Genomic DNA, 27,287 nt, shown 5'->3' with positions numbered 1-27,287 from the left:
GACAAGTACACAATGCCTCTGTCCAGAAAGTAGCCATGGTCTATTATAAAAGAAAGGATGAGGCTGTGTTCCAATAAAACTTTATAACTTAAAAAAATTATGGAATGGCTTGATAGGATCCAGTTTAGTGATACCTGAAATAAAATAAAGCAATATAATAGACAACGTAGCATGGTGGTTAAGAACCTGAACCTTTAAAGCTTAACCACCTGGATTTGAATCGCAAATCTGCAGCTTCCCAGCTGTTAAGACTTGAACAAGTTACTTAACCTTTCTGCATCTAAGCATTCCCCATCTGTAAAATGGAAATAATAATAAACCTTCATTGTAGAGCTGTCGTGAGTTAAATGAGTTAATTATTGGTAAAGTGTTTAGAAAACTATCTGGCACACACTAAATGCTATGGAAGTGTTTATTAAATAACTGTTTAAAGCCATGTGGGGCAGAAAAGGGGCCCAAATAACATTGGAGCAGAGATCTGAATGATGAGTAGGGGAAAAAGCATCGGTGAGAGAGCAAAGGGAGTGGGACGGCTCCAAACAAGTGTGTGTCTGCTGAATAAAAAATTATAATCACAATCAAGGTGTGAGCACAATGTTCCAGGAGCTCTTCTGAACCCAGGATACAGCAAAGAAGGTGCAGTCATGAACTAAACTCATTGCCCTTATGAAGCTTACATGCTAGTAGGTATAATAATCAGCTATGATAATAGCTAAGACTTAGAAACTCCAGGAGTGATATTAAGCAGTCTGTGTCAAAGACTGCGCCCTTAAACTTTCCCTTCACGCCTCTACATTGTGAACACTGACAATGGTCACAAACTTCACTGCACTTCTAACTCACCCAGTAAGTGTTAAATCTCTTAGACCAGATTTCTCCTATATATCCCAGACAATGATCCTGCCATTCTCAGGTCACTTTAGTGGGATCTTTCTTCTATTTTTTGTTTTGTTTTAAGTGGTCTTTCCACTGGATGACAGAGTCTTAATATACATTGGATGTTCATCATCTAGGACTGCTGTTTCCTGGGTCATGCCGGAAAACCCATGTTTTGAAATTAGTCTTCATTGATTATGGGCTGTGAAGATGGAGCCTTTAGAAACAGACTGCAGGCCCAATGCGGTGGCTCATCCCTGAAATAGCAGCACTGTGAGAGGCCGAGACTGGCAGATAAGCTGCTTGACTCCCTGAGTTTGAGATCAGCCTGGGCAACATGGTGAAACCCGGTCTCTGCTAAGAATACAAAAAATCAGCTGTAGTCCCAGCTGAAGCGAGAGGATCGCTTTAGCCTGGGAAGTCAAGGCTGCAGTGAGTAGTGATCTCGCCACTGCACTCCAGCCTGGGCAACGCCAGGGAGACCCTGTCTCAAAAAAAAAAAAAAAAAGAAAGAAAGAAAGAAAAATGGAAATTGACTGCTATGTTCCATCAAACCTCAAGTTTCAAGGCCATGGAATTCTAAGTGAACAGTGGGGACACCCAGAAGAAATCCATTTCCCCCCATTTTTCCCCCCTGGAGTAGTTAAGTACTACAGATTTTCACTTTGGCAACTCTCAAGAGTATGGTGTTATCTGCTGTAAATCTGATCTGAATTATAATAATATTTTCACTTGGGGCTTTCACCCAAGAATGAGTTGACAGTAGTGTTATAAAAATTTAAAAATACATATTCATAGTAACAATGACTCTACTTAAAATAAAAATATTTACCTCTTGAATCCTCAGAACCACTCAGAAGCTTCTGTGATGTTTCAGGTCTCTAAAACCTGTCAGAAATGAAACATATTACCTTAAAAGGATGCTAAAGTAAACTTGATCATTCAGGTGATGTTGTGAATTAAAGGAAATATTAAGAAAGAAAATAATGTAACGGGATAACCCTCAGCCAGAGGGCCTGGCCGGTGGTGCGCTTTCTTTTCCTTAATGAATACCACACTGCTAACCTAGTTCACAGGCACCACCCCCAACACAGCAACTCTGACCAGATTCCAATGGGGAACAGGAGGAGGTGGCCCACTTTCTACAGGCATCCACTGGAACTGGCCAACAGGATAGTTAATGGATCAAACATTCTCAGGAGCAAACAACTGTCCCATTCTCACAGCAGTAATCCCCGTTGGCTGAATCACAGTGCTACCCACCTAGAGTGGCGAGCCTGAGGGTTCCCAGGCCTTCCTATTTTTTGAATTGTCCTTCCCGGTAATAAAGTCATTGTTATGACCAAGCCCTGACCCTTGTTATCCAAGTCCATTGTCCTCCAGTGAGCTCTGGCCATCACTAAACTCACCGATCAATTGAGAAGTAAAACTCAGGCGATGGAAAAAATCTAAAGACGCAGATCAGAAAGCTGGCTTCTGGCGACGGCATGTACCCACTTGCATAAGGCGGGCGGGGTGGCTGCCGGGCCTGGCACAAAGCCTTCCTGGTGTCGGTCCTCCTGCAAGGCCCGCGGGGATGGGTGGCTGCACTCCTCCAGCACAGGGACGCTTTGGTGGCCAGGCTACTTTTCCTTCAGCTCAAAGCAGCTGGACTCACTCCACTCCAGAAACCCTTGATTCGATTTCCACAGGCCTAATGAGGGAGGAAAAAAGGGAAACATCTGAAAGATGATGGATAGGAGGCAAAACCTGGGGCTGACACAGTGGGCGAAATGGGGCAATGTTGCAGAGCGACAAAGCTTGGAAAAGTTTAAAGAAGGCAGTGGCCAAATGGAAAGTTCAACACGTGAGACTCCGAATGACTCCTCAACGGCTGGCCCCCACTTGAGCCAAAAAGTCTCTCGGCGGGTGCCAGGCAGGGCTCAGGAAGTGCTCGGCTGCCCGAGAGCCCAGCTGTCCGCTTGAACGTCAGTCCCGGCCCAGGGCTGAGGGGTCAGCGGCGAGCGCCCCGCCGCGGCTGAGACGACGCGCTGGGGTTCTGGACCGTGGGTGCTGCCAGGAGCTGCTTTGGGGGCGGAGATCTCCCGGGGCCGCCGGCCACCCTGCACCGCGGCGCCCCGGGTCCCCAGCGCGCCTGGGAGGGGCCCCGGGGAGCGGCTCCGCCCCGGCTGGAAACCTGGTCAACGCGGCTAGGGCCGGGGCCCGCCTGCGCTCCGGACGCAGGGAAGGGGCCGTGCGCCCGGGGCCGGGGAGGGCCAGGATCGGCTTCCGACGCCCGCCTCCCAGCCCGCAGGGAATGGGAAGGCGCGGGCTAAGTGCGTGCGCAGGCTATAGCCCTCCGGGAAGCCGCGCCGGGAGCTGGAACCACCCGGGGCAGGAGCGGCGCAGAGCGCGGCCGCGGCGGGAAGGAGAGCGGGGGAAGGCTCCGCAGACTGCGGGCGAGTCCCACCTGGAGCCGCGGCAGCCGTGACTATCGAGGAGGAGGCGGAGGAGACTGCGGCTGTTGCAGAGGAGGGAGTCGTCATAACCGGCTACTGCCGCTCACCGGAAACCTCGGGCGCCGGAGCTGGGCCAGGGGGCGCCAAGGAGCAGCTGGGACACCTTGGCCAGCCGGCGCCGTGGGCGGGCTCGGGCCCCGCAGAGGCAGGACCGGACGACACCCGGGAGGGCCAGGGCACGGGGCCCGACGCGCGGAGCGGCTTCAATCCGGCTAGCGGCCTGGACCCGGAGAGCGCGGCAGGAAGGTGCTCAAAGTGAGGGAACCATCTGCCTTTCGTGGCGCTCTCCCGCGAAGGTTGGCGCGAGTCCGCCAGCTCCCTCACCAGGGCCGGAAAGACCCGCGGCACGTGCCGGAGCCGGACGCCCACGTCCATCGCAGCAGCCGGCGCCTTCTTGAGCGAGAGCGTTAAAGCGCTCAGAGGATATTAGGGCCTGGTGGGTAGAAAACCTGACTCTTCTGCTTGCACTGTGGCGGATTTTTACTTTTGTCTTATTTCAGGCAGAAATTGCCCCCCTAACTTCCAAATTTCAGGACTGAACATTGTTCACCGAATACACTTTGTGATGGTGAGGATACTCTGGAGCGAACACACATTTTAAAAGCAGTATAGTTTTACCTATCTGTAAACACATCAAGTTCAAGTACTACTCTGTGGAGTTTAATTTTTATGGTTTTGTTAATTTACTTTATTACTGGTTATTTATAATTATTTGAACTCCCATTCCCCCATTGTCTTTTCCTCTAAACTCCCCCAGGCCTACTATTCCATCTACAGCACAGTAGAGTTGATCATTAATGACTAAAGTTGAACTGATTATATGAAGGTGATGCCTTCAAAATAAACGTGCTCAAATGCATCAAGTCACCAGAAGTTAAGTAATATCATAAGGAAACAAGTTTGTTTCCAAAGGCTTACATGCTTTTTACGTAATTTTTTAAAGTAATGTTGTTTAAGAATTATTACAAGTTCCATTAGTGACTTGCTAAATTAGGAATCTTATCTGGATTTTTTTTTCAGATAATAACAGCAAAAACATATGTGGTGGTTAACATGTGCCAAACATTATTCTAAAGCACTTTACAGTATTTATTTATTCTTTTTATTAAAAAGATTTTGCCTCTAAGGGAACTGTCAGAGGTATGTGAACCAGAGCAACTCCATCTTAAATAGGAGCTGAGTAAAATGAGGTTGAAACCTACTGGGCTGCATTCCCAGACCGTTAAGGCATTCTAAGTCACAGGATGAGATAGGAGGTCAGCACAAGATACACGTCATAAAAACCTTGTTGATAAAACAGATTGCAGTAAAGAAGCCGGCTAAATCCCACCGAAACCAAGATGGCCATGAAAGAGACCTCTGGTAGTCCTCACTACTACACTCCCATCAGCGCCATGACAGTTTACGAATGCCATGGCAGTGTCAGGAAGTTACCCTACATGGTCTTAAAAGGGGGAGGCATCAATAATCCACCCATTTAGCATCATCAAGCAATAACCATAAAAATGGGCAACCAGCAGCCCTCAGGGCTGCTTTGTCTATGGAGTAGCCATTCTTTTATTCCTTTACTTTCTTAATAAACTTGCTTTCACTTTGCCCTGAATTCTTTCTTGCTCGAGATCCAAGAACCCTCTCTTGGGGTCTGGATCGGGACCCCTTTCCTATAACAGAATTACTGCTCTATTATTTTATACTTTGCATACTTCACCCATCCCACACTAATAAGGACAGTAATTTTTTAAAATGCTTCCTCAAGCCAGGCACTGTGGCTCATGCCAGTAGTCCCAGCTACCCAGGAGGATCGTTTGAGCCCACTGAGGTTGAGGCTGCAGTGAGCCATGATTGAGACACTGCACTCTAGCCTGGGCCACAGTGAGACCCTGTCTAAAAAAAAAAAAAAGCTGCCTCAGCCTGCTTGCTACCATACTGTTTTTATCACATACAAAACGGTTCAAATTAGTATGACGTGTGCATGGTACTATTTTATTATTATTATTTGTAGAAACAGGTTCTTGCTGTGTTCCTAGCATGTACTTCCAACTCCTGGCCTTAAGTGATCTTCCAGTCTCAGTCTCCTAAAGTGCTGGGATTACAGGTGTGAGTCACCACGCCTAGCTACATGGTGCTATTTTAAACAGCTACATATTGAGTGGTCATTCAGACTTACAGGAAACCAGGTATGACAGACTTGAACATGAGATTGAGTCTCTCTTACTGCAACAGCCATTCTCAAATAGAATTTCTCTCCAAAATATCAATGTTAGAATTTAAATTTTCTTTGAGTTGACATAAAATTTAAATGTCTACTGATAGAAGGTTGGTTGAATAAACTATGGTTTATCCATAGTGTAAAACTATGCATGCATAAAAAGGAATTGAGAAATATCTCTATACACTACAGGATATTGAGTGGGAAAAGAATATGTCATATGTAAATACCATTTTTATAAGAGGAAAATGTATGTATACATGTGTATACACATATATGTTTACTAATTATTATTTTACAAGTAGATTAACATTTAAAATGACTATATGGGCAAGGAGGGAAGAGGAGGGGTATAAGGAACAAAGAAGACATGACTTTGTTTTTTGGTTTTTGTTTATTTGTGTGTGTGTCAGACAGAGAGAGTCTCATTCTTTTGCCCAGGCTGGAGTACAATGGTGCAATCTTGGCTCACTGCAACCTCTGTCTCCAGGGTTCAAGCAATTCTCCTGCCTTAGACTACTGAATAACTGTGATTACAGGCATGTGCCATCATGCCTGAGGAATATTTGTATTTTTAGTAGAGATGGAGTTTCACCTTATTGGCCAGGCTGGTCTCGAACTCCTGACCTCAAGTGATCCGCCCACTTCGGCCTCCCAAACTGCTTAGATTACAGGCACGAGCCACCATGCCTGGCCTGAAGACATGACTTTGGAGCCATGTAAATATGTTACATTATAAAGCAAAATTCTGTTTTTAAAAAGCAATCCTTGAAAGTAAAATGAAACTAAATGAACCTAAATGTTTTCCAATTGTGGCATATACCCGGAGGAGCTATCCCAAGTGACTTTAAAACTTAATTTGTATATACTTAGTGGGATGTAGTCTCAGGACTAAAGTACAAAAAAACTCTTGTAGACTGCATTCTGTAACCAAATTGTTGGTGGCAATATTGGTATTGTGGGATACACCAAGTTGAAGTAATTATGATGGTACCTTTGAAGCTGAAATTTTTGACATGAGATAGAGATATGAAAGCTTAATCAGGCTGTATAAACATCCTATAGTTCTGAATTTCATTTAGAGGCCTCAGTATGATTAACAGTATGGTTAATCTTTAAAAACACATCTCTCCTACATGCTCCATTGGAAAGGCCTAGAGACAAGCTACCCAGTAGAAAGAAGCACCCCCTTGCGCTCACACTGTGATCTTTATAAACCATTTCCCATTAAAAGAAACACTTGTAGAACAATGGATGATCTTGGGTCTGGAGCAGGAAATGTACAAGATAAGCCTGCAATATCTTACACCAGGAAGCAGCAAAGCAATCAAAAGGCTATTAGGGTCATATCAAAAGGACTCAGGAGCCACCTTGAAAACCTTCCTACCAGTCAAAGATAGGATAATTTAAAGCATAAATAAAGGTAACTAATTGGATGAAGGACAGATAAATTTAAATAATTACATCAGACACAACCAGTCAACCAAACATGCAAGCCAAAAAGTTATCACCATTCATTTTTAATGATAGAAGGAAACCACCTCTTATTGTGAAAACTGGTAAACAAAGGGAAAGAATCAGGAATATTTATACTGTCTTTCCTATATGAATTATGATGCAAGTAACAAAATAACTGAAGTAAATTTTTTTTTGGAAACATTCCAACTACTAAATGAAAAAGAAATGACAATACCACTCCACAAGCTCTGTGAACTAATAGATTTAAGAAGTGATCATCAATGATTTCTTTATCACAACTGAAAAACCATGGGACATTATCTGTCTCCTGCTGGAAGAATATACTTCCACCTAATGAAGTATTTTTGTTGAAAAATAATTGCCTTTAGATTTAAACACAGGAGGCAGAACACACTAACAAAAGGTAAGAAATCAACATCCAGACGGAGGGAAACTCTACAGGACAAATGACCTAGATTTTTCTACAAATAAGAAACTCCATCGAAATTGCAAGAAGAAAAAGAGAGAGATGGAAGAATGCATTGCTTAAAAAAATTGAGACAAATCCCACAAATTACAATGAGTAAATTCTAAACAATATCAGCAGAATATAGTATACTGGTTCTCTGATATATCCAACTGTTAGACCACAATTAAAAGGTGTTGACATTTTTAATGAATAAATTTTTGCTGTAACTGATCTATATGCTTATGATTTTACAGAAAAGCAGTAGGAAAAGTAGCACCATATAGTTAATAATTCAAAACATGGACTCTGGAGCCAAACTGCACAAATTGGAATCCCAGCTTTGCCACTTACTTGCCATATGACCTTGAGCAATTAATCTTTATTTTTAAAAATGGGGGTGATAATAGCATCCACTTTAAAAGGTTGACTTGATGATAAAGTCTGGGTACACACCTCCTTTTCCAAAATCCTTGGGTCCCTGTGTGTGCCTGAACTTTAAAAAATAGAAAAGATATGCCCATCGTTTAACTTAATACCACCATTGAGTCCTGGGTGAGTACCCCATAAAATCACACAATATTTCTGCAGCAAAATGTATGAGTATTCACACCAAATGAGTTAAAGACTATACATAGCCCTATGTCACTGCAGTGCAGGCTTTACCACCAAAGTAGATTTAACAGCAAATGTATTAAAATATATGTGGTTTTTAGAGCTTTGTGGATTTCAGAACAATGATTATGGGATTATAATCCTACATTACTGAATTCCTTACACAGTGCTTGGAACAAAATAAGACTATGTTTCCCAAAAGAAGAAAAAAGAAGAAAAGACTATATTTCCTATTACCAACCTGACCACAGATTTTTGAACAACATATATTTTTAAAAATTAAGACTGTAATTTTAAAAGAGACAAATTGGCATGGCATTTTATAAAAATGGAAGGAATACCTCTATCTACCATGCTATGTCCATACCTGTAGAAGCAATAAGAATGTTTAATATTAAACAAACGGAAAAACCTACCATTACCTTCTTGTTTAATATTATTTGTGATTCTAAATATTAAATTTAGCCTACTTGGGAGTAGGGCAGTGCGGGAATTCCAGAAAGTTCTACGAGTAAATTCTCTTTACCATATTTGTGAATTACTGAAGCATTTGAGTTTTTTGTTTTGTTTTGAGAAAAGGTATTTAAGTACTAAGAAGAAACACATTTAATTTCCAGTCTATCTTACAAAAAGGTCTTAATTTGCTGAAAGGTAAAATGCATATGTATAAAGGCAACAGATTAAAAGTACTTTAAAGGTTACAGAGCTTAATACAAGCAATATGAACTCAGAAATAGAGGATAACTTATTTTAACTGTTATTACTTGAATACAGAAACATAAGAAGACTTTTAGAAGAATGTCTTGATACTGTTTAAGATTAAAAATGGACACAAATTATCCTTACAGTAGTTACCAGCAAGTTATAAGTAAATTCTTAGAACTGTGTTTTCTGAAAACATATCTTCATCAGAAAAACTATACTTCAGGCCAGGTGCGGTGGCTCATGCCTGTAATCCCAGCACTTTGGGAGGCCAAGGTGGGCAGGTCACTTGAGGTCAGGAGTTCGAAACCAGCCTGGCCAACATGGTGAAACACATCTCTACTAAAAATACAAAAATTAGCCGGATGTGCTGGTGTGCACCTGTAAACCCAGCTACCTGGGAGGCTAAGGCAGGAGGATCACTTGAACTTGGGAGGTGGAGGTTGCAGTAAGCCGAGATTATGCCATTGCACTCCAGCCCAGGCAACAGAGTGAGACTCTGTCCAAAAAAAAACAAAAAAAAACTACACTTAATACTAATAATATAACTTATAGAAAATTGGGGCTTATCTTCATTTTCTTAAAATATTAATCTCAAATGTAAACAAGTTATATTTTCATAAAACAATATTGATTCCTCCTCACTCATTACTATTGACCACTATACATTTTGTTAAAAATGAAATACACTATTACTATTTTAAAATCTTTATTCAATCAGATCCATGCTTATTTACATTATCTTTCATTTAGAATTAAAATATTATGTCAATCTGTAGTTTAAATCATACTTTTAGCCCTTTACAAAATATGTGATAAAAGTTTTCATGGTTTAAAATGGACCTAGAATAGGGAAATTTTGATTCACTTTAATGAAAATATAAAAATTATGATACACTACAACATAAATGTATATGTACTACACATACAGTATTAAAACAAGATAAAACATCTACACTTTTCTTTTTTCTTCTATTTTCTAAATACTATAAATCATATACTTTTAATAAGCATTCAAATAAAACTCTCAATAAATGCCAACTGAAGAGATGGCGAAAAAAAATTTCCTGAACATTCTTTTCACTTACTTCACTGCAAACTTTATGTTTCCTAGGTCAGAAGTTATCCACATTTAGAATATCTTAAGTCACAACATAGATATATTTGGTACATTCCACATGCTAAACACTGTACAACTGGCAGTTCCCAAAAAAGAGGTAAAAGAAATGTAAGAAATGGTAGACTCAATTTAGCCTCCCAAGAATTGGAAGGACATCTACAGTCTGTGCTTAATTGTCTATAAATCACCACACAACCTTCCCTCTGTTTACTCACTTTTTATATTATTGAAAATGTTATTTGCAGCTTTTTTCTTTCAAGAGTGGAAACATCTAATTGCAAATCATTTTCCTATCCATTAAAATATAAATATTATTTTGCAAGAATATGGGTAGAGATGTTTTAATGACAAACAGCAAAGTATAGCAATGAATATTCAATAGGTATTCTGCCACCTACTGGAGTTTTTCAAGAAACTATTTAAGTTCACTTTAACTTACAGAAGTATTGAGAGATCCGAGTGTATAACAATCAAAATATGATCAGTGTGAGTATCAGCTATTTATTTGTAGATAATGAGTAATACATGGTAATATGTAGCCAGAAACTTAAACAGCTGTTTGTCATTTTAAAATACAATGGAAAACACTTGAAAATTTTCAGTGAATTGATCTTTTTTTTTTTTTTTTTTTTTTTTTTTATTGAGACGGAGTCTGGCTCTGTCGCCCAGGCTGGAGTGCAGTAGCCGGATCTCAGCTCACTGCAAGCTCCGCCTCCCGGGTTCCCGCCATTCTCCTGCCTCAGCCTCCCGAGTAGCTGGGACTACAGGCGCCCGCCACCTTGCCCGGCTAGTTTTTTTTACTTTTTAGTAGAGACGGGGTTTCACCGAGTTAGCCAGGATGGTCTCGATCTCCTGACCTCGTGATCCGCCCGCCTCGGCCTCCCAAAGTGCTGGGATTACAGGCTTGAGCCACTGCGCCCGGCCAATTGATCTTATTAATGTTAATAAGGATTTAAAAAAGAATGTTTAATATTATAAAATTGAAAGGTTTAGGAAAGAGTTTTATTGCACTCTTTTCTCTGCAAATGAAGTTTTTTCTACTAGTGGATACTTTAAAGGGACTACTTCATAATTCCGAAACGTCTAGTTTCAAATGCTTCACAGAATTTTGTAACTTAAGTTTCATAGTCTCCCCTTATCCACGACTTTGCTTTCTGTGGTTTCAGTTACTCATGGTCAACCACAGTTTGATTACAGGTCAGTACAGTACAATAAGATATTTTGAGAGAAAGAGACAGAGAAATCACATTTACATAACTTTTATTACAGTGAATTTTTATAACTGTTCTATTTTGTTATTATCTCTTGCTGTCCCTAATTTATAAATAGAACTTTATCATAGGTGTATATGTTTAGGAAAAAACAGTGTATAGAGGGTTCTATACTATCCATGGTTTCAGACATTCACTGGGGGTCTTGGAACGTATGTCCCATGGGTAAGAGGAAACTGCTGTATTTTCTAATTCTATACATTTCTTATTGCTTATCTGTCCTGTCATTCTGCCCTTGAATATTACAAAAAAAAAAAACAAAAAATCAAGCTGACAAAAAGCTATTAGACTGCTTTTTACCACTAAAATGAAGAAAATTAATTTTATGAATCTGGCTCACACTGAAAGAATATTTTTTAATGCTACAAATCAGAGATCCAATGACAGAAACACTGTCTGGAATACAAAAAGAACAAAAATGAGGTCATTTGAATTGCCCTGAAAAACTCCAAATTCTTCAAGATGTCTTACTTGTATTCATACTCTGAAGTACCAGTGTTTTAATTTTATCTAAAAAATGAGTTTTCTTTATTTTTTTTTTGAGACGGAGTCTTGCTCTGTCGCCCAGGCTGGAGTGCAGTGGCGCAATCTTGGCTCATTGCAACCTCCACCTCCCAGGTTCAAGCAATTCTCCTGCCTCAGCCTCCCGAGTAGCTAGGATCACAGGCACACACCACCACGCCAGGATAATTTTTGTATTTTTAGTAGAGATGGGGTTTCACCAAACTGTTGGTCATGCTGGTCTTGAACTCCTGACATCAGGTGATCCGCCCGCTTTGGCCTCCCAAAGTGCTGGGATTACAGGCGTGAGCCACGACACCCAGCCGTAAATGAGAGTTTTTATGTGCAAGTAAAGGCAGTTAAATAACTTTCAGTAATAAAATGCATCAAAATATTTCACAGGTTTAAAACACAGCCTGGTTACCTTTTTGAATAAAATAACGCTTGGAAGAAAGCATAGCTATTTTTAAAAGCTATTCCATGCCTTCCTTGTGTTTGAAATTTCAAGAAAAAATAAAATGATAAATCACACAGAATTATAAAATGTCAAATTTAAGTTAATTCCTATAATTTTTCCATTTTGTTATGAATACTCTGTAATATCAAACATTCATTTTTAATGTGCTAAAAATATGGGTTTACAAAATATGAACAGGTAATTTTTAAAGAGCAAATTATGTTAAGAACTTTATTATTTTCAATTCATTTTATAGGGTAGTAAAATAATACTTCTTCAAAATCATTTAAATGTTATTGATGCCACTGCAAAATCATTATAAATTTTCTCCATTATCTAATCACATCTAGATAACATTGAATATGTACAGGTTTCTCTGGATAGGTACCAAAAGGTACCACATTTTATACAGACTTAATTGTGAAAGCTGGGTGAAATAAAATTTCAGACCAAAATTTTATTTTTAAGTTTAAATCATTCACTCTTTAAATTTCAGACAGTGTCAGTGTTACTCTTACTTTTAAAGGAAAAAAAAAATTAGTTTAAAATTTAATGACCACCGATGTAATAATTTTTTACTTTAACACAATGTACATTTTCATGAGTAGTAATTAAGATATGTTGAAAATTTAAATTGTGAAAGATTTCAAAGTTTCAGTATGTTAACATTACTCTTTAAATGTTCTTAATATGTATATAAACACTTACAAATTATAGATACAACTAGCTGTATATCTATAATACATATATGAACACCACTCTTCTTCCCTAGCCATATTGATATGAGGATAAAGTAATAAATCTCTGCTATTCAAGGGAAAAAAAAATGAATGCTTTAAAAAATAAATCTTTAAAGAATAGTTTCAAAAATAAAGTTCAAATATTGCACAAAATAATTTAATTGTAAATATTACTATATAGTGTAAAACAATTTAAAAAAAATTCTTATGCTCTACAGTAAATCCCATTTTCTAATTCTATAAAAGAATTTATTGGAAGTCCACATTAAATGTTTAGATATTAAATGTTTACATTCAGTTTGACGGGAATTCAATTTTCACAAGTTAACTGAGCCTTTGTCTTAAAAGTTCATCTATTTGAGTTTTATACATATTTTTTACATCTTCGAGATCTAATCGAAGTTCTTCCGCCTCTTCTGCTTTTTCTCCATACATCTGCAGAATAGTGTTGTATCTTTGATCCAAATCCTGCAAAATGTATTTGTTTACAATTTTTAAAATAACTACACAAAACATCTTTAATGTTTATATTGCCATAGGAGTCAACAATGAAAACACTACAATTTAAATAAAAGTATATACTCATCTCTTTTAAAAATTAAACTCACACTTCAATGTTGAACTAAATAGCAAAAAAAGGAATTAAAGAAAAAAAACAAGCTAGAAGGCTATCAATTTTACCCCCTCTCTTCACTAAATCTACAATTCTTCCCATTTATGAGTTCTCTCCCATTAATGTAAGCACATCTGATATAAAATTTAGTCTCTTTGTTCCGTGGTGGTGAAAGTATTACCTGGCATTTAGCCCACAGGAAAGATCAAAAGAAAACATATTCTCACTTATGGCTTAACAGTGTCTTCTAACATCCAGATAAGACAATTGTGATGATACATATAACATCAATCAATAGAATATTACTAAGATCATACAAAGTTCAATGTTATAAATGAAGCGTAGCCAAATCTAGTTCTTTTCCTATACTGGGACTAAATGTGATTGTGAAAATTACTTTGAATATGTAAAGACACAAGCAAGATAAAAGATTCATTTTTAAAGTTCTTTGCTCAAATATTAATACTCTTTAATTTTCAAAGAAATCACTAACACATACTATAAACTAAAAACATGAGATTTAATGTAAATAAACTAAAATATCTTAGACTCATCCTTAGGTGAAGAATACTTACTCTTAGCTGAGTTCTAAGTTTGGGTATCTCCTTCACCTTCTCTTCAAGTTCATCATTTTGATTTGTTAATTTAACTAGTTCTTCAGCCATTATTGATCGAGTTTTTTCTAGATTGCCAATTTCTAGCTGAGAAGCATTACCACAAAATAGTTTAAATCAAAACATATCTTTTTTAATACTCCCACTAATATAAAAATATTTAATGGGGTTTTTTTTTTGAAATAGATATGTCAACATACAACCTTGAGCTAGCTCTTTCTTAAGGGAACAGTGGCAGAAAAAGGGTGCCAACTTTCCTGAGAGATATACCATTTATAAGATTTACTATGCAACAGAGATAAAGAAGAAAATCCAACTTTTTGTTTGAAAATATTCAACCGTATATTTTTCTAATCTAAGGAAATGACATATATTTCAGTTATTCTAAATTACTACAAGAACCCAGAGAAATAAAAACATACTTTAATGTAGCCCCACCTGTGTAGGTTGTATCGACAGAAGCTTTCATCACTACCAAAGAAATTTATTAGGTCCCTGTATAGCGTACTGGTTATACAAACATCTGGGATTAAGATTAGTCTGATCTACTTTTTGCCAATTCAAGTTCTTTAATAGAGTAATATTTTCATATAACTGAAAGTATATAATGGGAGTTGAATTTTTACCTACTTCTGAGTGTATTGTGTTTAACACTGAAAAAAGGTATCCTGATTCAAAATGCTTGAGACCAGGAATGTTTCAAATTTCTTTTTCTTTTTCAGATTATGGAATAATTGTATTATGTACTTACTGGTTGAGCATCCCAAATCTGGAAATCCAAAATGCTCATTTGAGCATTTCCTTTGAGTAGCATGTCAGCACTCAAAGTTTTGGATTTGGGGGCATTTCAGATTTCTGACCTGGGAAGCTCAACCTGTAAAACATTTTAACATTTCTGACTGCATAAAGTTTTTTAAAAGCCAAAAAGGTAAGATGGAAGGATGCTCCCTCAACAACTCCTGTTGTTTCCTCCCATGTACAGTGTGTTACAGTTCGAACATCTCATCCCTTTATCCCTTCCTTCCCGGGGTAGTTGGCACAACTTATCTAAGAGGTAAATCTGAATATAACAGGCATTCACAGCTCAGCAACTTCCCTTTATTCTGTTGGGAAACAGCTGCTTGAAAGGAGGAGGCATTCTCTGCTCCTAGATGCTTATGTCTTAGGTAGGCAGGTTGTAACACATGGGAGGCCTGCTCCAGCCCAGTATTTCCTGTGACAGATCACTCAAAACTGCCTAATTCTGGCAATCAGCAGGTTCAGTTGGCTGTTATCCTTAGCTAATTTCTCTTTTTAGCCTTTATCACTGATATATGTGATACATTTTGGGCTTCACATGCCACTACGTCATCTTGTTTCTCAATTTGCTCAGAATTCAGATGGCAATGAAGGGTGCTATTTATTGGGCCTCAAAACTTCATTTACTTCTATAGCAAATTTAATTTTTCCAATACCTGCAAATGAGTAATTTCCCCTTCCCTTAGCTTTAGCTGAGACTGTAGGTTTTCAATAATGCTTGATCCTGCTCCCATCCTTACAGCATCATAAAGATTGCTTCCATTTGCTGATACAGACATTGGTCCAAATGAGTGATCATGAGATTCATCCTATGTTAATTAAGAAAGTTTACACAGTTACTCAGTTATTATAGCTTGTCTTCCATTACCAGGTTCTAACAAAAATGGTTCTGTCAATTTTTGCTTTAAATGTCTTCTCAAAGGCAGAAAATCATTCATGTATTTCCTCTCACTACAATTAGCACTCCTCCACAAGTATTCAGATGAATTGCCTACAGAATGGCAAGGTCATGATGACAGACAATATTGCCATTTGCATATTTCCTTTATTATTATTCTAAGAACTAAGCACATATAAAACATAAAACATCACCTGAGACAGAAAAGATGTCTGTAGTCCTGCCATATCAACACCACTTATTGAACTTGAGCGTGACATGGTGGGAGTGCTAGAAACAGAAAATGGCTTGCGTTCCTTAGGGAGTAAAAAAAATTCTGTTCAGATTAAAGAGCAAAGAGATAAGCAGAGAAAGCAAGCACATTTCCCAGGGTTAACGAGAACAAAGATTCAGTCTTTTAAAAAAGCCACACTACAAAGGAATTCAATACAATCAAAAGAAGAAAAAAAAAATTTTTTTAAGATTCATTCTAATTTCCCCATAAAATGGCTTCTGAAGTCTTATCAGAAAGATAGTATTTGGCCAGGCGTGGTGGCCCATGCCTGTTATCCCAGCACTTTGGGAGGCCAAGGAGGGTGGATCACCTGAGGTTGGGAGTTCAAGACCAACCTGATCGACATGGAAAAACCCCATCTCTACTACAAATACAAAATTAGCTGGGCATGGTGATGCATGCCTGTAATCCCAGCTACTTGGGAGGCTGAGGCACAAGAATAGCTTGAACCCGGGAGGTGGAGGTTGTGGTGAGCCAAGATAGCACCACTGCACTCCAGTCTGGGCAACAAGAGTAAAACTCAGTCTCAAAAAAAAAAAAAGTACAATATTTACTAATTAAAACTGTAGATAGACTTGCTTGGATCATCACAGGACCCATTTATTACAACAATGTAATTTGTTGGGTTTTATAATGGAATGAGAATGTTTCTGTTAAGTTTCATATTCTACAATATACTATCAATTAAACCTATTTTTTTAACATAAAATTTCTAATGAGTGTTACAAACCATAAAATTTCTGGCTTATCCATTTTATTTTTAATGTGTTTTTAAAACTCCAAATAAATTCAATAGGTAATTTAAATTTACCTGTCAGCAGTTTAAATATATTATGCTAACTCCAAGTACACGGTAATTCTTTCAATACGGAAAATTCATTTTATTTTATATATATATATTTTTTTTTTGAGAAAGAGTCTCGCTCTGTTGCCCAGGCTGGAGTGCAGTGATGCGATCTCGGCTCACTGCAGCCTCCGCCTCCCGGGTTCAAGCAATTCTCCCACCTCTGCCTCCTGAGTAGCTGGGATTACAGGCACACGCCACCATGCCCAGCTAATTTTTGTATTTTTAGTAGAGACGGGGTTTCACCATGTTGGCCAGCTGGTCTTGAATTCTTGGCTTCAAGTGATCCACCCACCTCAGCCTCTCAAAGTGCTGGGATTACAGATGTGAGTCACCATGCCCAGCCTCAGAAAACTCATTTCAGAAAAATTACCCTCATTAACCAGAAAGAAAACAAGCCAGATTTACTCCTTAAGTGCCTATAGACCAAATGAGGTGCACTGGTTTCAGTGACAGGCGATTAAATTCATTTTAAAAAAAGGGCAAGAGGTTTTATATTTCAAGTCCTAGAAATCATAGATCTCTTTGGATAAACTCAAAATTACTTTGGGTCCACTCTGAGCAGGACACTGATTATAATACTAGAATTCATCACTATATTGATTTTAGACATTAAAAAAATGATACTTATAAAGCAGGGATGTCCAATCTTTTGGTTCCCTGGGCCTCATTTGAAGAACAAGAATTGTCTTGGGCCACACATAAAATACACTAACAATAGCTGATGAAATAAAAAATAAAAAAAAAAAAATCATGAAAAAAAAAATCTCATGATGATTTAAGAAAGTTTATGAATTTGTGTTGGGCTTCATTCAAAATCATCCTGGGCCACATGCCAACCAGGGCCACAGGCTGGACAAGCTTGTTATAAAGCATAGCTACAATTAAAAAGCAATGATTAATCACAGCATCTACTAAATGGTTACACAACAAACAAACAAAAACAAAATTCAATACCTTTTCTTTTATTGCTTCTTGAGTAAAAATGGCTTTCTTCCTTTCTTGTTCAACTTTCATTCTTTCCATTTCTAACTGACTATTCAACAGTGTCTAATGGAGAGAGATAAAGTTAGACAATTTCTGTGACAGTAATTCACACCATGATAAGTCAGTCTCAAAGTTAGAAGCATAAAGTATAAACTCATATTTGTTTTACTACTAAAGACTAAGTTCCAAAAGCAGTGGCATCACCCATTTCATCTTGTTGTCTCATTAGTTTGCTGCCATCCCCAACCATTCTCTAATGTAAGCCCTAAGAGGTTAGTGATCACGAAGAGAAATACCTTTTCTTTCCTTGTCTCTTCAAGTGTTCTTACATATTCATCTTTTAGGTTTTCTAATTCAACCTGGTACCTATTAAACAAGAGAGAATTAAAAAAATAAAAAAAAAAACAGAAAATGAAAAAGATGACAGTATAGACTATTAAAAACTCTGTACTTTATTAACTCCAGCTACATATTGAGAAATCATTTTTATTTCCAGCTTGACATCAGTGATTTTCCAACAGTGTATTCCAGATCCCATCTGAGTTTCACTCAGAAACCAAACCACTGAAAAAGCTCCACTTTTGTGCATTTTATTTATTGGTGCTCTGGGTTAAGATTTCATTTAAAAAGAGACTTTATAAAAATAATTTTGAGTATCATCATCCTATAATATCCTCAGATTCCACAAAGCCTATTAGGGAGTTCTATGAAAATGTTTATAAAAGTTCAGACATTTTACTTTAGAAATCATTTTTACTTGACTACTTTTTTAAAAAGTAAAATTTCCAAGGAAGAACACAGAGGGTAAAAAATACTAACCATTACCTTAATATAATCTCAGATGGATGGATTTTATAGCCCATGGTTTCCAAGAACCCAGAAATTTATTTAGAAAAGTCTTAAATTATGCTACTAAAACCCTCGTAATATAAAAGTAACTCCGAAGAGTAGTCTCAAAACTATTTTGTGGTGTTACAGGCCCCTTTAAAAAATCTGATTAAAGGTACAAATCCTTTCCCTGGAAAAATAAATAAATACAAAACATGTCACACAATCTCAACAACCTATATGACATTCAATGAAGCCCAGTACTAACTTCTTGCTGTAATATATAATATCCTGTTACGTTTTTTTTTTTTTTGGAGACGGAGTCTCGCTCTGCTGCCCAGGCTGGGGTGCAATGGTGCAATCTCTGCTTACTGCAACCTCCGCCTCCCAGGTTCCAGCGATTCTCCTGCCTCAGCCTCCCAAGTAGCTGATTAGTTTTAGTTCTTGGTACTCTGAAGCTAAAAGCCAACAACATACTTTGTTTATTTAGTTATTTAATTTTATTTATTTATTTATTTTTTGAGACCGAGTCTCACTCTGTCACCCAGGCTGGAGTGCAGTGGCGGGATCTCGGCTCACTGCAACTTCCGCCTCCCGAGTGTAAGCAATTTCATGCCTCAGCCTCCAAGTTGCTGGGATTACAGGCACACGCCACCACAACCGGCAAATTTTATTTTTAGGTTTCACCATGTTGGCCAGGCTGGTCTCCACCTCCTGACCTCAAGTGATCCGCCCACCTTGGCCTCCCAAAGTGCTGGGATTACAGGCGTGAGCCACTGCACCCGGCCCAACAACATACTTTAAAAAAGTGCTTTAGGATGTCATGGAACTACCACAAACATCACTCAGAAACCATGCTCACCTATTGTTCTCATCCTCCAGCTTACATAGCCTATTTTTCTCTGATTCTAGCTGGGCTTGAAATCTACTGTTTTCCTGTCTTAAGAGAGAATTCTGTGACTCCATGGAAGACATCTGAATTTTGTTAGCAAGAAGTTCTTCTGTAGCTGCACGTTCTCTTTCAACTGCTGCTGCCAGCAAGGTCTGGGATTCACCTGATTATAGGACAGAAAGAAAAATCACATACACATATAGCCCAGAGACCAAACTACCAAGTCAATTCTGATTTCAAACATTTAATGATGCAAGTAGCCACACTTAAAACTGATAACTATTTATTGCCTAAGGCAGGACTGTCTACTGAGACAAATGAACCAATCTTAATTTATATTTGCTTTATCATTCTTTTCCAAAAGTATTTTAATTTCAAAATGGAGTCATGCATTAAAAGAGTAGTGGATCAACAAATGATCCTGGAGCAACTGGACATCTATATGCGAAAAAACAAAAAGCCTACACATCACATCATTTATGAAAATTAACTCAAAATGGATCATAGACTTAAATGTAAAACATAAAATTATAAAACTTTAAGGAAAAAACAGAGGAGAAAGTCTTCAGGATCTACAGCAAGGCAGATTTGATACAAAAAGCAAGAGTCATAGAAAGAAAAACTGACAAACTTCCTCAAAATTTTCAACTTTTAAATCTATGTAAAGAGGATGAAAAGGCAAGCTACAGAGTGAGAGCAAATAAATGCAAACAATATATCTAGGACTAGTATCAGGAATATATAACAATCCAGTTAGAAAATGGGTAAAAGACATCGAAATTTCACCACAGAGCATATACAAATGGAAAATAAGGACACAAAATGATGTTCAATAACATTAGCCATTAGGGAAATACAAATTAAAATCATAATGAGATATGACTACATGCTATCTGAGTAACTAAAAGAAAAAACAGGGACAACATAAAATGTTGGCAAGGATGTGAAGAAACTAGACTACTCTTATACAGTCACTTTGAAACAGTTTGGCATTTTCTTAAAAACACTAAACATGACCTGGCAATTGCACACTTGGGCATTTATCCAGAGAAATGAAAACTTAGGTTCACATTAAAACCTGTCTGTGAATATTCACAGTAGCTTTATCTGTAATAGCCAGAGCCTGGAATCAGCCTGGACGTCCTTTGTGCAGTGAATGGTTAAATAAACGTGGTACATATTATGGAATAACACTCAGCAATAAAAAGACTGAACTACTGATACAAAAACAACTGTGTTAACCTCTTCCTGGGAATTACACTGAGTGAAAAAAGCCAATCCCAAAATGTCATACACTGTATAATTTTATTATGTAACATTTTTGAAATGACAGAATTTTAGAAATGGAGGACAGATGAGTGATTGCCAGAGTTTTGGGACAAGGGAGGAAGGGTTGAGAGAGTGGTAGGTGTGTTTCCAAAAGGGTAACATTAAGAGTGATTATCTTCAGCTTAGAAAAAAAGAAAAAAAAGCTAACAGGAAGGACTCAATAGTGTTGGAACTGTTCAATATCTTGACTATGGTAATGGATATGTGGTAAAGTTGTACAGAACTTAATACACACACACACATACATACACACAAATGAGTACCAATAAAACTTTGGAAATCTCAATAAAATCAGTGGATTGTATCAATGTCAATACCATGGTTGTGATATTATACGTTAATTTTATAAAATTTTAATACTTGGAGATATTAGGCAATGTGTACAAAGGGCCTTTCTGTATCATTTCTTATAACTGCACATGAATCTATATTATATCAATAAAAAATTTCAATTAAAAAAAGAGCAATTGGTAAGATTCTGAGATTTAACCTAGGTAAGAATTATCATATTTTTTCTCCACCAAAGTAGAGCTAGTAATACCTCTATTTTACATTTTACACTCCGCTCCACAGCATATCTATGGTCTTTTTAATAGCACTCCTTGGTTATGTTTGTCCTGTGGCTTTGCCTATATGCTAGCACAATACCACACATTGCTGAGGGTATGCAGACTTCAGTCTAAAAACCACAAAAGTACCAGTTTCTAGCATTCATTTATTGCTAAATATTTATTTCAAAAGGTATCATTTTCAGATGTCTCATATTTCATATCACATTGGTCTCAAAAGCTGTCAGAGATAAATGACAGACCTAACATTCATACCTATAAATATAAATATATATGAAAGTTTATCTAGTTCAGTACTTTTTTTTTTTTTTAAGTAGATGAATCTTTTGCTAGACCAAATCTTTCATGGAACTCCAATAAAAAAAGATAGACAAAGTAGGCCCTATTTTCATTAAAGCAGCCAGAGAAGCCCAGCCTCTTATTTATCAGGCTTCCCTCTCACCATGACAGCAGCCCCAAAGGTATCTAACAGTCCACTGAATACCATTTGAAAGTCACTAATCTAATTCACCCCTTCTGATTCACAAGGAATAGCACTGAGAAAGTTGGAAAAATGTAAGTGACTTGTTCCACACTGTTTTGCTGAATGATTCAAAACACAACACACTGAGTCCATGTCTCCTGACTCATACTCAGGTCTGATTTTATCACTACACTGTGATTTCTCAAATTACAGTTAGTGTCAGGCATAGAAGGCATACATGAATTTTTCATGAATTTGCTAGCTTCTGGGATACCTATAATATACATACACTACCTGTCTGTGCTTGAAGGGAAACATTTTAGAACAATACTTTTCTTTTTATTAACATCACAGAAGGGCAACCTGGGGCATGACGGTAAAGAAGCAGAATATGGAATCTTTTTTTTTTTTTGAGATGGAGTTTCACTTTGTCACCCAGGCTGGAGTGCAGTGGTGCGATCTCAACTCACTGCAGCCTCTGCTTCCCAGGTTCAAGTGATTCTTTGCCTCAGCCTCCCAAATAGCTGAGATTACAGGCGTGCGCCATGACACCTGGCTAATTTTTGTATTTTTGGTAGAGACGGGGTCTCATCACGTTGGCCAGGCTGGTCTTGAACTCCTGGCCTCAAGTGATCCGCCCGCCTTGGTCTCCCAAAGTGCTGGGATTACAGGTATGAGCCACCGCGCCCTGCCAGAATATGGAATCTTAAGACTCCCTAGTATCTCTCTTCTAGGGTCGATCTTGACTCTCCTTAGACCTATTTTCACTCTTGGAATTCTACCAGTGATGAGAATCAGATCTGATCTCTACCTCCTATACTATGGCAGACAAGCTTCAAAGGGGTCAGATTTAGCAATGGACAAGAAAAAAATCGAGTGCAGCAGTCTACTAAAAATACAAAAAATTAGCCAGGTGTGGTGGCAGATGCCTGTAGTCCCATCTATTTGGGAGGCTGAGGCAGGAGAATTGTGTGAACCCGGGAGGCGGAGCTTGCAGTGAGCCGAGATCGTGCCACTGTACTCCAGCCTGGGCGACACAGCGAGACTCCGTCTCAAAAAAAAAAGAAATGAATGAAAGACTGACATGGAAGTACTTTAGCCAGTATCTGATAACATTGTGTAATGGGAAAAAATGGTTTGAAACAGACATAATAAAGGTATTAAAAATACATGTAGAAAAAGAGAAAACATAAAAATCTACATATTAGATACAAAATGTAACTATCAGATCAAACAAATTTCAATTTCATACCATTATTCTAATTCTATAAACAAGATGGAAGGGCTTCCGCATCGAGCATAAAAACTAAAGCAGTTACCAAGCCTATCAGAAAGATTCTTCTCTAATTTCTCCCACGACGATGTCTGGGATCCCAGGGTTGCCTGCAAATTTTCTATTTGTCGAAGCAATGGTCTTGTGGTTGATGAAACACTTTGACTCAGTTCCTGGTTTCGATTCTCTGCTTCCTGGAGTCTCTGAATCATGAAATTCTCAAGTCATTACCAATGACAGCAATAAAAACATTAAAAACACTAGCAAACCTAAACTTTATGAGAAGTTCCTGGAAAATTATTTTTCCAAGAGAAAATTATTTGCTTTTTAATAATTATTATTATTATTTAGAGACGGGGTCTTGCTGTGTCACGCAGGCTGGAGTGCAGTGGCACAATCTTGGTTCACTGTAGCCTCAACTGCCTAGGCTCAAGCGATCCTCCCACCTCAGCCTCCCAAGTAGCTTGGACTACAGGTACACGCCACCACGCCCGGCTAATTTTTGTGTTTTTTTGTAGAGACAAGGTTTCATCATGTTGCTCAGGCTGGCCTCAAACTCCTGAGCTCAGGCAATCTGACTGCTTCAGCCTCCTAAAGCACTGGGATTACAGGCATGAGCCACCATGCCCAGCCCTTAATTATTTTTCTAACTGTTCGATCCTTCCAATAGAGTTAGACTGTGTAATACAGTATCTTAGTAAGTGCTTCTTTGGCCAGGCATGTTGGCTCATGCCTGTTATATATATTCAGTATTGCTTTTCCATTTGTAATGGCTTATTAGTGATTGTCAGGCTTTGGTTACTGTGGGACAGGTAATAGTTCCCGGTTTCTATGCCTCTGTTAATTTTCAGTGATTTACAACATGCACAGGAAAAAGGAGAGGAAATATAATTTAGGTTGATTTCTGTTTTTAAAAATAGTTAGAAATATTTGGATGAGGAGGCAACTACTGAGAGGTTTGGATGAACTCTTTTTTAACCTTTAGGTAATTGAAGACTAACTTAGAAATGTTTTTTAAAGAAGCACTTATTTATTTATTTATTTATTTAATTTATTTATTTTGAGACAGAGTCTTGCTCTGTTGCCCAGGCTGGAGTACAGTGCCATGATCTTGGCTCACTGCACCCTCTGCCTCCTGGGTTCAAGCGATTCTCCTGCCTCAGCCTCCAGAGTAGCTGGGATTACAGGAATGCACCACCATGCCCTGCTAATTTTTGTATTTTTAGTAGAGATGAGGGTTCACCATGTTGGCCAGGCTGGTCTTGAACTCCTGACCTTGGGTGATCCACCCGCCTCAGCCTCTATCATAACATTATTTTCTATAAAACAAAATAAGGAATTCCCTTGTATATATTTTTAAGGTGCCCTTTCTGATTTATTCACACAAGCCACAAAAATACAGCAAATGCTAAGTGTGATAGTAATCCTCTCAATTCCATGAACATTATCCCGCTGAGTAATTATTTTATTTCTAGAAAAACACATACTTCTTGGATTTGTGTTTCGGAAAACTGTGACAGTACCTGCTGAAGTTCACTGATCTCATGGCGTAAATAATCCTCCTTTCTGGCAGCTGCTTGTTCTGTACGCTGCAATGCAAGCCTAAGGTCCCCCACCTGTAGGAGGAGAAACAATACGTTCACAAACAATGGTACAGTATTATCTATAACTTCCCGCTAACTACACATTTTGTGTTGTGTCGACATTGTTCATGTATAATATTTCATACTCTCCAGTGAACTTTTAATATGATTATCACACCTCTCATTGATCAAGCAATTCCAAAACTGTATGTATATTCAGTGCTTACTTAGAAGCACTCTGTTAAGGCGAAGAAACACAAACAAATATATATAAGGCACAGCCATTACCATACAATATTGGAGAAAAGACAATGCATCCATAAATATTTGCCACATCAGACAGAAAGTGATAGGTGCTATATGGGTTATAAAAGCTAGGCGCTCCACTCATATGCAGGAGCATACATTATAAACTACCATAGCCATTTTGGAAAACATTATAACATGTTTAAAGAATCATCAAACTTCTCATATCCTTTCATCTGGCCATCCTAGTCTTGGGAATTTACTCTAAGAAAGCAGATATGTAAATACACAGGGATATTCCCTACAGTATTAAATAGGCTAGCAAAAACAAAGTTGGAAATATTCTAAATCTCCATCACTAGTAATCTATATTTGCAAATGTTGATACAACATGAATATAACCATTAAAAATTACAATAAATGTATAAAATGTAAAAAAATTTCTAATTTACCATTACATGGAAAAACTATAAAATAATATGTAAGACATCAATTATGAAAAATACATATATGGAAATAGGATAAAACACTAATACATAAAACTGACAGTACTTGTAAAAAGTGGTAGATTCATGGATGGTAACTCATATATGCTCTATCTCCCATTCCACCAATTTTTCTGTACCATTATTCTAATGTATTTCAAATTTAAATTACTGATATTTTATCTATCTCAGTAATAGAGTAGCAGAAACACAAAGGATATATGGACCATAGCATGACTTATAATAGCAAAATACTGAAAATAACCCAAATATCCATCAATAAGAAATAGCTGAAAATACTTCACCTAATAAACTATTTTAAAACTGTAAAAAGATATTTTTTTAAAACCTCTATGTTTACTAGAGTGATCATCAGGATATTTTATTAATAAAACAAGTTATAAAATAGTATAAATAATAAACTATCATTTATGTAAAAAGGATGTAGGAGACAGAAATAGGTGTATAATCCATCAATAAGAAAGAGCTGAAAATCCTTCACCTAATGAAATATTATAAAACTGCAAAAAGAGATTTTTCAAAAACCTCTGTTTTACTAGAGTGATCATCAGGATATTTTACTAAGAAAATAAAACAAGTTATAAAACAGTGTGAATAATAAACTGTCATTTATGTAAAAAGGATGTAGGAGATAGAAATAGGTATATAAGTGAATGTGTATGTATACAGAACATGTAAATATATAGATACATATATTTTCTTGCATTTTGCCAATAGAAACACTGAAAAGATAAGCCAAACTCTAATAAAACCATTACCTACAGGCAAAGAGAGGAAATGGGGAGCAGCTAAATTGGAAGTAAATGTCTGAATAGATTTTGCTCTTACTTTGGAATCATGTAAATGTTTTACATATACAAAATTTAAAATTAAATCAAAAGGGCATAGGAGTCAATAAAAATAGTTTTCTCAACAACCGGTCCTGCAACAACTGGATATCCACATGCAAAAGACCTAAATGTCAGAGGTAAGACTACAAAACTCTTAGAAGGAAACTGATGAAAATCTGCATAAATTTGGATTAAGCAATAGTTTCTCAAATATGATGCCTAAAGCACAAATAACAAAAGAAAACCTAGACAAGCTAGACTTTATTAAAATTAAAAACTTTTGGCATCAAAGGACACTACCAAGAAAAAGACAACTCACAGAGAGGCAGAAAATATTGACAAATCCTGTATCTGAGAAAGGTCTAGTATGCAGATTATATAAAGAACTCATAATAACAATAAAAAGATAAACAGCCCAATTTAAAAATGTGTAAAGGATTTGAATATTTTAATAAATTTCTCCCAAGAAGATATATAAATTTAGGCCAATAGGCAAATGAAAAGACATCCAACATCATTAGTCATTAAGAGAACGCAAATCGGCCGGGCTTAGTGGCTCAGGCCTGTAATCCTGGCACTTTGGGAGGCCAAGGCAAGCGGATGACGACGTCAAGAGATTGAGACCATCCTGGCTAACATGATGAAACCCCGTCTCTACTAAAAATACAAAAAAAATTAGCCGGGTGGCAGGGTGCGGTGGCTCACGCCTATAATCCCAGCATTTTGGGAGGCCAAGGCGGACGGATTACGAGGTCAGGAGATTGACACCATCCTGGCTAACATGGTGAAACCTCGTCTCTACTAAAAATACAAAAAAAATTAGCCGG

General features: G+C 37.6%; 2 protein-coding genes across 4 annotated transcripts in view; both read right to left on the bottom strand.

The window, feature by feature from the left end:
- The window catches only part of EOGT (EGF domain specific O-linked N-acetylglucosamine transferase), a 39,533-nt gene extending 35,264 nt beyond the window's left edge, over window positions 1-4,269 (bottom strand). Inside the window, exons 1-3 of one of the 2 annotated variants that reach the window (XM_025377928.1) lie at window positions 3,326-4,269; window positions 2,140-2,569; window positions 1,709-1,764 (exon numbers count right to left, since the gene is read on the bottom strand). The gene's annotated coding sequence lies outside the window, so the exon portion shown is untranslated. The remainder of the gene's footprint in view (window positions 1-1,708; window positions 1,765-2,139; window positions 2,570-3,325) is intronic. The other variant, XM_025377927.1, reaches the window with a different exon arrangement.
- Window positions 4,270-11,187: 6,918 nt separating this feature from the next.
- Window positions 11,188-27,287, bottom strand: part of TMF1 (TATA element modulatory factor 1) — a 31,105-nt gene continuing 15,005 nt past the window's right edge. For both annotated transcript variants that reach the window (XM_025377925.1, XM_025377926.1), the window contains exons 9-17: window positions 24,819-24,911; window positions 23,342-23,498; window positions 19,632-19,824; window positions 18,238-18,307; window positions 17,912-18,004; window positions 16,031-16,132; window positions 15,595-15,747; window positions 14,102-14,227; window positions 11,188-13,381 (exon numbers count right to left, since the gene is read on the bottom strand). In XM_025377925.1, coding sequence (XP_025233710.1) covers window positions 13,238-13,381; window positions 14,102-14,227; window positions 15,595-15,747; window positions 16,031-16,132; window positions 17,912-18,004; window positions 18,238-18,307; window positions 19,632-19,824; window positions 23,342-23,498; window positions 24,819-24,911 — 1,131 coding nt within the window. In that variant the 3' untranslated portion in view covers window positions 11,188-13,237. The remainder of the gene's footprint in view (window positions 13,382-14,101; window positions 14,228-15,594; window positions 15,748-16,030; window positions 16,133-17,911; window positions 18,005-18,237; window positions 18,308-19,631; window positions 19,825-23,341; window positions 23,499-24,818; window positions 24,912-27,287) is intronic.

This window comes from Theropithecus gelada, chromosome 2 (genome assembly GCF_003255815.1).
Source record: "Theropithecus gelada isolate Dixy chromosome 2, Tgel_1.0, whole genome shotgun sequence".
In the NCBI taxonomy this organism is placed as follows: Eukaryota; Metazoa; Chordata; class Mammalia; order Primates; family Cercopithecidae; genus Theropithecus; species Theropithecus gelada.
The sequence above is the reverse complement of the archived record's forward strand: the minus strand, read 5'-3'. Positions and strand labels throughout refer to the sequence as shown.